Source organism: Rousettus aegyptiacus, unplaced genomic scaffold (genome assembly GCF_014176215.1).
Source record: "Rousettus aegyptiacus isolate mRouAeg1 unplaced genomic scaffold, mRouAeg1.p scaffold_m13_p_1, whole genome shotgun sequence".
NCBI lineage: Eukaryota > Metazoa > Chordata > Mammalia > Chiroptera > Pteropodidae > Rousettus > Rousettus aegyptiacus.
This window is the reverse complement of record NW_023416284.1, coordinates 47,719,796-47,732,652: the sequence shown is the minus strand read 5'-3', so window position 1 is coordinate 47,732,652 and position 12,857 is coordinate 47,719,796. Positions and strand designations below refer to the sequence as shown.

At 34.1% G+C, this 12,857-nt stretch overlaps 1 protein-coding gene across 8 annotated transcripts in view; it reads right to left on the bottom strand.

Annotated features, from left to right (window-relative positions):
* Positions 1–12,857, bottom strand: part of LRRC7 (leucine rich repeat containing 7) — a 440,527-nt gene that overhangs the window by 43,094 nt on the left and 384,576 nt on the right. For 7 of the 8 annotated variants that reach the window (XM_016148942.2, XM_016148946.2, XM_016148945.2 and 4 more), the window contains one exon: positions 1,689–1,910. In XM_016148942.2, coding sequence (XP_016004428.1) covers positions 1,689–1,910 — 222 coding nt within the window. Of the gene's footprint in view, positions 1–1,688; positions 1,911–12,857 lie in introns of those variants that run through there. The other variant, XR_004955289.1, reaches the window with a different exon arrangement.

Here is a 12,857-nt window from a genome sequence, read left to right as displayed (position 1 = left end):
TCCAAGTGTGGGGCTCTTCTGAGCATGGAACTGTTTTTATACTTACGTCCCTTCCTTAACACAAAGATTGAATGTTTAAGTTTTCATTTCTCAGCTTGAAAGGCACCTGATGTTTTTAAAGCCATGAATTAAAACACTTGCAAGGGACTCTAAATGCAGTCTTTGAAAGAATCGTGATATTTTAAATCATTAAGCATGTAAATTTTAAAACCCTGCAATCTTCTCATCAGTCAAACTATACAATTTATGTGTTTTTGGAGCAATAACATAAAAAAGACCTTTAAATTTAGAAGGTTCGGATTAAGTGTATGCTAATACTAAACTTACTATTCAAAATAGGTGAAAACAGAAGGCATCGATATCAGTGAATTTTTAAATACATTGATTGTCAGAGAAAAAAACAAAAGAAAACAAAATGTAGCTGCTATTAAGAATAACTAAGCCAGAGAACTAAATTGAGATTATAGTATTTGTGGGGGAGGGGATATGAACAATTTTTAACCTTCGAAGATGCCTTTGGTAAAGTATAATTTAAAACTTCATTAACTTTTTAGAATCTCTAGAAAATTAAAAACCTCCATATTACTTCATTAAAGGCATCTGTCTGATTTATTTTACCTTAAATTCAATACTTGGCCTAGATCAAGGTAGGATAGAAAAAAAATTACCTTTAAAAATATATACAATTCTGAGAATGATTAATACATAATTTCAGCTTCAAGAAGGGTATTAAGAAATAGTGGAGATGTCTAGGGCAGCAGGGATAAAATTAATAAATGGCTTTTCACAGTAAAAAGGAAAAGAACTATAAAGATAATCTTGCCTGATATGTTCAGAAAATAAGGTGAGGCGATATGTGAAGCTTTGAGTAAGTAATAATTAAGTGAACCTTTATAAACCATAGCAAGGAGTAAATAAAGTAAGTAGGCAAAGTTGGCTTTGTCTAATTATCTGAGGAATGAAATAAGAGAAATTGATTTTATGAGTATTAAGATCTTAATATCTATGCTTAATAAAATTCAATAGCTGAGATCCTATTCAGTTTTCTGGTCCTAAAGCAGAAAAATAGATTCTGTAATGAAAAAGCAAATCCTAATTTTAGATAGGTCAGAAGAAAAGCAATTATTTTTGCTACAAAGTATTTATCAGTAGCTTTGGAAGCATTTCAAAAAAAAAAAGCATTTCACTTTTAACTGTGCTTTATCATTTTCTTCATAGCGAAACTTTATCTCTGTACTATTCAACAATCAGAAGATAAGACTTTTAAAAAATGTTCCACAAATAGAGAGGAATATACAGTTTATGTTTTGCACTGTCAATTTCACCAAAGGTTTTGGTAACTATGTCTAATCCACTGAAGCATTTCGTAACATCCAAAAGCTGTGCTGTAGAGCTAAATTAGAGTTGGGAGTGGGTAGGAGAGGGTATAGGATAAGCCAGAAAAACTTTCTGATCCATCAATTTTTCCTCATGTAAAATGGGCATTTTACCAACCATTAATTCCTATCTGCTGTTGTTCTTAACCACTGCAGATAATGATAAAATCCCTACAGAGTGCTCTACTCCATTCAACATGGGGACAGCATTAGTGTGTCCCAGACTACACTAATGAGGGAAGACAAACCATGGATTGATTACACTTTCCTGGGCATTTCTTGAAATTCATCAATTGAAAAAACTCTTCTCACCTGCTCTGGATATCCATCCATACTCCTTTGCCCTTTAGTTTGAATTAAGCACCGTCCAGGCTGAGGTCCCCGGGTGGCCTGTGAAGAGGGGATCTGAATAGGCAACGGTGACTGAAACTGCTGAATGGTCACTTTGTTAATATTTCCCTCATATGGCTGCTGTTCCCGGCTACGATGCTGAAGGCTTTGGGACCCCATCAAGGTCTGGATATGGCTGCCTGCCTGTGGAGAAAATAATCTGTCAGATGGAGATCCGTGGTGTTGAAAGGATGTGATTAAAGTAGAAAACACGTACAGAATACCTCTCTGGTAAAGTGGCATCATTTAGGCTTTCGGCCACGGTTGGAAAAGATAATGAAAAAACAGCATGGGTCTGCCTACTGTGGTTTGTGAAAATGTTAATATCAAAGCAAGTTTGCATTGAATTCATTCGTAGTCATCTGGTAGTTCGCCAAAGATTATTTTAACTCCTATTTTAAGGGAACAAAATTCAGTCTCAAAAATCTCAAGAAGAAAAAAGAAGTCACCACTTAAAAATAAAGTAGAGTTCTATCTGGTATTTCATTTTGAAAAATACCAGGGAGAGAGAGCCTGGTTCTTAAGTCTGATGTAAAAGAATTAAACTGCATAGTTTCCTTTATGCCGCAAGCGCACAGTAATATTGTTCAGATGAGTATAACCAATATTTATTATTTTTTTTTGCAATTTAAAATGAAGAGTATGGTTTTGGGGATCTTTATGTTATATTAAAAATTAATCATGTGGTAAATTTCTGTGAGTATCAATAACCTATGGAGAGATCTTAGAGCTGGAAAGGTCTTCAAAGAGAGTTCTGTTTGCACATCATCCAGTGATGAACTTCCAGAGATTCATCAGTACCTCCTTTTTAAAGTGCCAATGGTCACTTCTTAATTCTTAAAGACAGGCGTTGGAGGAGAAAGGGGATATTCATTGCAGTCTCTCCTCTTTAAATGATACGGTGCAAACCCCTGCTCCTTTGCTCACTCCTATTTTATCACCTTCTTTCTAACATCAGTTCCTTGAGTTATTCTAACTGATATCTTTTCTACTAAGCAAGAAGTTCTGCTTGTGAACTGGTAACCTAGAATATACCTTTTAAAATTAAGTATAGTTTAACATGGAAGTCTAACACGGGAAATGAAAGCTTATTATTAATACTTTTAAAACACATGTGTTAGTGATATGCTTGGTACTTTACCTGTTACTAACGGAAGGATCTGAGGATTTACTTCCCGAATTCATTTTTTGTTGTTGATTTTTTAAGGGTAGGTAATTTGGAATTCAAAAGTGAATTTCACCTTAGAATTCACCTGTGAATTTTCTTGACTAATTAAGATTTTGATTACTATGAAAAAGTCAGGTTGGAGAAATAAAGGAATAATTAAATAAGTATTCAAGGAAGAGATTAATTTTAAATTTAAAAAAAGTTTTAAGCAGAGCAACATAAGAGAGACATCAGGAAAATTATTTGAAGAAAATGGAAGGCATATTGCTTGATTTCAAACAAGAGGTAATTTCAGTGAAGAAAATATTCAAAATTATTATTTGACCATATGTAGGGTAAAGTAAATAACCACTTGATTATAGTTTCAGGTGTTCCATTGGTTGTCTTGGTATTATGTACAGTGTTTTTGAATATTTTATATTTCAGTCATGAGAAATGGAAGAAAAAGATGCAAAAAAAGAGATTTGGGCCATATCAGCACAAGTGAAAACAATCAGCAATTCAACGGTGTCCCAAACATTAACCAGTGATCACAAAACTATAGCATCATGAACATAACTAAGATTACCTCATAAAAGGCATATGTGTGTTTCTGTATCTATTCTCTCCTCAGCCATTCTAGAAGATTGAACACCCTTCTAGTCAAATTTTTCCTTATTGCAAATTGACTTCTCTGCTACCTCCACGAAATTGCATGTTCTCTTGTTTGGGAGGAGAGGAAAGCCATGAAACCCAGGATCACATTTCGAACTGTTATACTCTGAATGAACTCATTGGCATGCTTAGTTAGAGAAAATGCTTCTCTGGAGTTAGAGGAGCTGGGGGTATAGATGACTAAGGCTGACTGGCCTGGCCACTGCAGTCAATTGATTTTTCATTTCTACCCATTTCTCACTTTCATTGGCATAATATTTGTTGGTCTTCAGTAAGTGCTTGAGTCAGTGGGGAAGAGGAAGACTGGCAGTTTTATTGAAAGTGACCACATAGTCAAGTCAAGTAAAGGATTTTTACTCCCAGAAAATGTAGAGGGATCCAGAACACAGCTAGTGCCATGATGCACAGGCTACATGAGAAAATCAATGATGGCTTAACACTACTTTGCTGATTAGAATATTCTGGTAATGGTCTATGTGAGGGTGAAAAACTAATTCTATATATTGTAGAACTGTAATAGCCTTTGAGTTTCTTTTTCTGGTTTTTTTTTTTTTTTTCTGATAGGTCAGTTTGAGCTCAGGATTATGTTTTGGTTTAGAACTTGAAGGCAGTCACTATATCTTACTTGCCATCTTTAATGACTGGCACAGTAACTGGCATTTAATAAATAGCAGGGACCATCCAAACACGAGATGTTGAAACTTTCCTTATATGTATAATCTCTTTTAATCCTTATAACAGCATTAGAAATTATTATTATTATCCAATTTTACTTAGGAGAAAACTAAAACTTGGAGAGGTTAAGTAACTTTTCCAAGTCATTCGCCAATTGGTAAACTGGCAGGACCAGGATTTGAATGAAGGCTGTATGACTATCAAAGGTCATGCTATTAAACACAAAATTATACTGCAACCTCCTTCCTTCTATATAAGATCCTCACCCCACAATAGTTCAGTTGCAAATAAAAAAGGAGCCATGAAAAGAAACAAAAGAATCAGGTTGTTGAGGGAGAATCTATTAAATATCTTTAGCAGCTCTTAAATTTGCCAAAGGGACATTCCTATTTATTGAACTAGGCCTATTATCTATTTTAGATCCTACATCTGTTGATTTAGAGCTTTATGGTTAGGCAAATAGGCTGACATTCTTTGTATTTAGTAATATCTGTGATTTTGAAGTAATGAAGCTCATGTTCTTATATGGCTTGGCAAAACACAATGTGGGCCTTGGAAGGAACATGCTGTAAAACGAGTCTGTTTGCATCAGCAGCAGTTCTTTCACTCTGTATTTGAGCTATTGGCTGCAATGAATGGGGGATGACAGCTGTAGAAAGCAAAGAATTAACACTAAATTTTGTGTGAAGTTAAGCAAACATAAATGACACAAGACATCTAAAGAAACAATTATGGCATGGGAGGACTGCAATGAGGGAGTTTTTCTGACTGGCACAAAGTCTTAAGAAAGATAATAAGGATGCTCATGATGAAGTGCAAAAGACTGATGAAAATGTAGAAAATGTCAGAGACTGGATTTATTCAAGCAGAGGGTTAGCTATGAGAACACTGACTCATACTGAAGGGGAATTTGAACACGAAGGGTTCTGTAAAGCTGTGCTACACCTTTTGAATGGTAAAAAGAAATAGAGATTTGACATTTGCTTTGAACTTTCAAGGGGAGGTTGGACAAAATAACATGTATTTGAGGAGAATAGTGATGGAATATGGTGTTTTCAAGTTGACCCAAAAACATCATGTCAAAGTTTACAGGAAAAAACTCCAATATCCATAGGACTGAAGAAAACATTTATATCAACACCACAAAAAAGAATTGTTGATTTGATACCTTTCAACAAAATTTATCCCATCAGGATTATTATGTGGAAATTTAAAGTGTTTGGAAGGTTTTGTATGATATAAAAGAGATAACTTTCTGACTACAACAATACTTTGGTTCACACTATTCTCTTAGAAAAGAGTAGTATATTACCTAATTTAGTCATCTGTTTTACTACTTTGGCTCTTGAGCCACTTGGAATTGCTTCCAAAAATTAAACATTGCCTCAAAAGATGACAATTTATGACACTGCGAATGTGTAGAGTTCTAAAAATATTTGGGAGCATTTTTAACAACACAGAATCATCTGGAAACGATAACTCACTCATTAAAATGAATCAGTTTCACCAATTTTGTAAAACAATGACAACAGAACAGTCCTATCACTTTCTATCCACACCATATATTGTACAGTGCCTCTTTTATTTATTTACTTGCTTTTTAAAATGAAAGTTAAGTTTTAAAAATCGAGGTAGTAGGACTTCTGCCCCCAGGTAGATTGAGTAGAAATATTTTCCCTTCTTCCCTCCATTAAGAAAAACTAAAAAACCCTGGACATTATATATAAACAAATTTAAAAAAAAACACTGGAAAGTAGGCTGAAGAAAGTAGATCAGCTCGGGGCCTGGGGACCAAGTAGCAATATGGTGGTGAATTCATTGGGTTTTATTTTGGTGTCATATATCCAAGACTGAAAAATCAGGTAACCTGAAAATACCAAAAGAAGAGAAAAGAAAAGCCTACTCTATTAGCCGAAGGATCAGGAAAAAGGAGCAGCCTAGCAAGCTAGAAAACTTAGACAAGGACTTCCCTATTATGGCCAACACCTTCGCAAAAACCATAGTCCTACCCCAATCATGTCAGCAAAGGCCAAGTAGACTGCCAAGATGTCTATCCTTATAAGGATGTAACAAGGCACACCGGCACTCCTGCTGCTGTGGTATTAGAGAAGGCCAAGTAAGATGCTCCTGCATTAATTCCTATAGGCCAGTAGTAAGTCTCTCTCTCTCTTTCAAACAATGTCAGTAGAGAACACATGGAACATGGACTTACACTCCTATCTAGCAGTAATGACACATCCCCCTACTTTCCCAACAGGGTAATTAGAGAAGATCTAGTAGAGAGTCACGATCCTCTTCCTCACCCACTGATGATGAGGCTATCCCCAGTGAGGTATGAGTGGAGACCATCTTGGAAGTTAGGATATCAATCCCTACTTATCAATAATCAGGAACTTTGCCTCAAGTGTCACTGGAGCCTAAATGGGAAAATTACACTTCTGCCCCTATCTGGCCAAAATAAGGCAGTGCCCCACTTTCCTATCAAAACCCCAGAAAGAGTTTATATATACACATATATAATATTATTCTAAAATTTATATTAAAAGACAATGAAACTAGAATAGCTAACATGAATTTGAAAAAGAAGAATAAAGTGGGAAGAATTAGCTTATCTGATTTCAAGATTCTTATAGTTACAGTAATCAAGACTGTGTGGTACTGGCAGAGGGACAGACAGATAGATAAATGAAACAGATCAGAGAATCCATAAATAGACCCACAAAGTTATGCCCAAATGATTTTTGGCAAAGGCGCAAAAGCAATTCAATGGATGAAAGATAGCCTTTCAACAAACGGTGCTGGCACAAAAGGATGTCGATAGGCAAAATAAATGAACTTGACCAATGTCTCATAGCTTACATAAAAATTAACTCAAAATAGATCATAGATTTAAATGTAAAACGTTAATAGAATGAAAAAAAGCTACAGAGTTCAAGAAAATATTGGCAAGCCACATACTTGACAAAGCATGGTATCTAGAATATATAAAGAATTCTCAAAACCACAGTAAGAAACTAAACATTCATTTAGAATAATGGTCAAAAGACAAAAAGAGATATTTCACCAAAGAGAATATACAAGTGGTAGCAAATAAGCACGTGAACAGATGTTTAACATCATTAGCTATTACAGAAATTTAAATTAAAACCCTGTAAGATATCACTATGCAAGTGTCAGAATGGCTAAAATAAAACAGTGACAACAAACACTGAAAAAGATGAGGAACAATCTCTCATAGGCTGCTGCCGGAAATGTAAAATAGTAGAGCCACTCTGTAAAATATTTGGCAGTTCCTTAAAACAAACAAACAAACAAACAAATAAACAAAAACACAACTAAATATGCAAGTACCATGTGATCCAGCAATTACATTACTGGGCATTTATCCCAGAGACTTAGAGACTTAAGACTACACAAAAACCCATCTGTGAATGTTTAGAGCAAGTTTCTTCATAGCAGCCCCAAAGTGGAAATCTAGATTTCCTTCAGTGGATGAGTGGTTAAAAACAAAACAACAACAACAAAACAAAACAAAACAAAACAAAACAAAACCCTGTGATACATCTATACCTTAGAAAACAAATCAGTAATAAAAAGGAAGTATCTATCAATACACATAATAATCTGAATTAATCTCCAAAGAAGTGTGCTGAATAAAGCCCATCACAAAAGGTTACTTATATGATACTGTGTAATTCTATTTGTATGATATTCTTGAAGAGACAAAATTATAGAAATGAAGCATTATAGAAATGCCAGGAGTTAATTTAAAATTTAATTGATGCAGTACAGATAACATGGTCTTTGGAGTCAGATGAAACTGGGTTTTATTCTTTGCTCTGTCACTTTTTACTTATGTAATCTAATGAAAGTTACCTATGTCTTTTGCTTATTATATGAAAACTGTGATAATAAGTACTTCATAGAACATTATGAAGATTAAAAAAGATACTGTAATACATTGAGCATACTGCTGGTATGTACTCATAGTAAGTACTTAATAATGGCAATGAGAATAAAAGATTCTTATCAGCTGAGTAAAGGTCTGATTGACCTTTGGCCATAGCAATAAATAACTATCAATTAGAATTGTTTTCAAACCTATTGTTATTAATCAATGACACTTGCTTTAGAAAATGCTCCTGAAAGTTAGCCAGTCAGCAATAGTCTCACTCAAGTAGCCATGCTTCCCTCGTTCAAAGATAATGAAGGCCTAAATATTTCCACTTCTGAAAATCCACCAATCTCAGAACTCCATGCTTCCCCTAAACTCTGTCTTATTCCGAGAGATTGTGCCTTAGAAGTTATTTGTTAGCAAGCAGTAAATTATGCAGCTATTTCAAATTTTGAGATGTGGCCTTTTTATGGAGGGAGCCAGCATATACTAATGAAAAAAAAAAAAAAAGAATTTGACATAAGTAGAGATCTTACCTACTCTTCACTAATATGGCTAACATTTTAGGTTGCCATGATTCACCTTCATTTTTTCCCTTAGATACTTCCATCCTCATCATTGTATATGTTTTCAAGGCAACTGTTCAGGTGAAGAGGATAGCCTGTGTTCATGTATAAGTAATTCAAAAGGATGCTAACTCACGACCTTGGTCTCGTTAACAACCTGCTGTTAGGAACAGAGCTAAATGAAGATTTATCTTGTCCATAATTAACAGATTTTATGGAAAATAATAAATATTATAATAGCTACCATTAATTAAACATTTATATGACAGGAGCTGTGATAAATGTTTTACATCATAATCTTGATTTTCAGAACCTCTCTACAACAGCTGCATCATTGTTTATCCCTCTAAGACGAGGAAACTAAACAGCAGAATTTAACAAGTTCAAGGGTCAATTAAAGACAAAGTTAAGGCTCAGTATCTCCTGCACTCCTGCTTAAGAACTAAGAAAAACATTGAGATAATTTTTTTTTTTTGGTGCAGCATAGTGCATAGTTTAGTTTTTATGTATTAATGTAATTATTATTTTGCAGGGCTTGCCTCAACATTCAGTGAAGTTTAATTACTTTTGCAAGTGGTTTTGGTGACAGGACTTTGGTTATTTGTGGAAAATGGAGACTATCAAACAGAAGAGTATAGTAGGGATCTTAAATGCTATACTGTAGAAGTTTGATGAGCTAATTTATTAAGGAACAAAATGAACAAAAGGAACAAAACTAAATACGATAGAAGGATCGTGGGTAGGTTTCGGTCATGCTTAGAGCTCTTGATTCTATTCCTTCTGAGATTCATAAAGGTAAATAAAGAACTTGTAAATGTGTCAGAGTAAAGAAAATGAAGGCTCGGGAAACAAGCACACTGAGGAATATCTAAAATATTTGATTTGTGTAGGTCACCGAGAACAAGCTGAAGAGGGCTCAAAAATTCTTTTTAAATCTACGACTAGTGCCAGGGTTTCTTTCTCTCTTCTGACCAGTAAAACAGAAGAAACAATACCAAGTTGTGGCTAAAAGTACTAGCTAAACCTATTATCAGATATATTCCTGGTATTGAGGGTTATTTACTACTACAACAGGGTGATTCTGTAATGTTTTCTGATTTTTTTTTTTTCGGTGGGGTGGGTGGGATAGAACGTATTAGTGGTATGTGAGGTGGTTAGACTACAGGCTGTAGAACCAGACACAGTGGGCTCCAATCCTATGTTCCTCAATTCTATGCCTTTTTGTCCTCTAGGGTTGCTATGAAGATGATAAGAGAGTGTCTGTATTAAGCACCTTAGTACAGTGTCTGATATATTTTGCAAATATTGTTTTATGATCATGACAACCAACCTATTAAGCTTTATTACTTTTTTTTCTTTTTTCTTTATTTGTATTCAGCTAGAACAATTTTGATGCCAAAAATCTATGTTCCCCCATTTGGGCATTAAAGAATAAACTTGCACAAACACATAGAAGAGAACTCTGAAGCTTGGAAGTGTGGCAGGAAGTTGTTCTTTCTCCTGCCCTGGGGATTTGGTGACACTGCATTTTGCTGGCACCATGCAGTATTTGGGAGGAGAATCTTAAAATTTTTAAAGTCAAATACTGACAATGTACTCTAGTGTCTCAAATGGCAAATAAAAAGGTGAGGCAATAGTGCTTTTCCTCTCAGTGCATATGCTTTAAGATGGCAACTGGCTGATATGTGTTGGAAGTCATTTCTGGCTTATCGAATCTCTATAAGCACATCTTCTATGATTAAATGTCAATTTATAAAATAGAACTATGAAATTGGAAATTATTGACCAAAATGAAAAAAAAGCAGTGGAGGATCCATAATAGCAAAAATGATGGAATTAGAGCTAGGTTTACACCTTTCGATCTACAGTCTGTTTTGTGATGATGTTGACATATACATTTCTGAAATGAAATTAAAAGGAAGATGTTAACAATAAAAACTTGATAATTTCTTTTACTCATAAGATTTCTAAAAACTGTAAGTAGTGGAATAGGTCAGATAAAAATCAAGTGGCAAGAAATGGGATCTTATCATTGACATCCTCTATTTGGCAACGAACCTTGATCATCTGGCAGTTGTCATGTCATTTAGTTCTTCAAATCACATACTTGTTCATGAACACTTTTACTACATTGAACTAATTCTGCATTTTTTATGCTTTATATGTCTTCCAAAATGAAGATTGTATAAATGTTATTAAGTTATCTCAATTTTCTGAAGTAGAATAGTCATTTGTTTTAAAGAATACCTATGTCAAGAATTGATGGATTAAGCAGTTTTAACCTGCCACTCTTTTTATTGCTTTAGTCCATGGAAAGTTTTTTTTTTTTTTTCTACCTCTGACTGAATAGCTATTTGACAGACAGTCTTTAGTTTTGCACTTTTATTAAGGAATTAATTTAGAGTCAGACTGGATGAGAACATTCTGCTGATTTTATGACAGTGATGTCCACTACTAGAGACAATCGTATTGTTCCACTAGTATTAGGAGATAAAGGGATGAGCTTTGTGAGTTAAAGAATTATATCATTTTGAGTAAAACATTTAATAAAAAATGACTGTAAAACTAAACAATATTTTATCCAGCTATCACTTTAGCTTTAAGTTAGAGAAGAATTTTCTCATTTACATTTCTACAACCTCCTATCTGCATTATTTTTGAGAACAAACTTAATAACAAAATAGAGTAAGTTTTAAAAATATCTATGAATTACCTAATACTAAAATTTGCTGATTAAAATTCATCACCCTAGTTGTTGAGATTAACAAAATTAATATTTGAAATGGATCATTGAACAAAGGAAATTATTTCATTGACTTTTTCAAGCCTTTCTTCTTGATTCAGCTACTATCGTTAAGTGCATAGAACTTCCTCTGAAGGATCCCATTTTCATAAAATTTTTAACTTCCTACAGGCCATGTACTCTTGCATTGGCAATTAATTTTTGTTTAACAGGCAAGCCTTTATATATATATCCAGCCTTCTCTCTCTTATATCAATAATTGGTAATTATGGGGGGGGGCACTGAATCTAATTTGATATATTAATTTCTATTCCTATAGTATAGGAAAAGAACATAATTTAATTGATTTACTGGAAAAGGTAACAATTATCAGTGAATAAGCTATGTTTCAAAAGAGTATGTTTAATTCATCTGAAAAACAGTTCTGATACTGGTAACATAAAAAGAGTATAACTTGATATTCTCGAGACTAGATTTGAGCTCTTAGCTTTTAATTCCTATAATTATTCTTTGGATTGTTCTAGATATTTTAACTTGTACAACCTCAAATAGTGCATTTTTATTCTGTTATAAAACAAAAATTGTTGTTTATGCCATAATCACCATGTTGAAGCTAGTCTAGTAGAGACAGAGGCATGTAATTGTTAAGCAGGGGAAATAGAGGATATATTAATACACTCTCTAAATATAAGAAGCAGAAATTTAAAAGAGCCTCCAGTGGGTGTTTGGCAGATGCTTAATAATGTCATCAATAATTGATCCTTAAGCACAAAGTCACATAAGATAATTTTCACCTAGCTACCTCTCCTACTCCTAACCCCTCTTGATGCAGAGGAATATTTGTGACCCTGGGTGTGTTTATATCCTCGTGTGATTGGAACTGTTGCTTAAAACTCCCCTTTTCAAACTAAGGGTGAAACTAAGAAGTGGGTACTTACTGTTCACGCAAATAATCAGTTCCAGATTATCTCTGGAAACCAAAACTTCAAAGAAAGTGGGGTTACATTATTATAGATCTGAAGAGTTATTTTCAAAGTCCTTCTAAGGACGGACATTGTTTTTTATTTGAGCACATTTACAATTTTCCAACTATTCCACTCTCCTTTTTAAATTATGTCCCCTGAAAAAACTGGTTTTTGGTCAAGAGAAAAAACTGCATATATTTGTGTGAGAAATGTCTCTTTGGGAGCAACGGATTGTGCTAAAAGTTTCTTTTAAATATAACTTAAAAGTCTATAATGGTATGATTTAATCAATCTCCCATTTCATTGATTCATTTCTCATTCTGGCGGGGGGTCTGTTCACTGACAGAAAATATTTTGGCAGCTATTTTTTCTTGAAGCTCAGCAGCCTCAGGAGAATATGCTACTACTTGAATATTGGTGCAGTC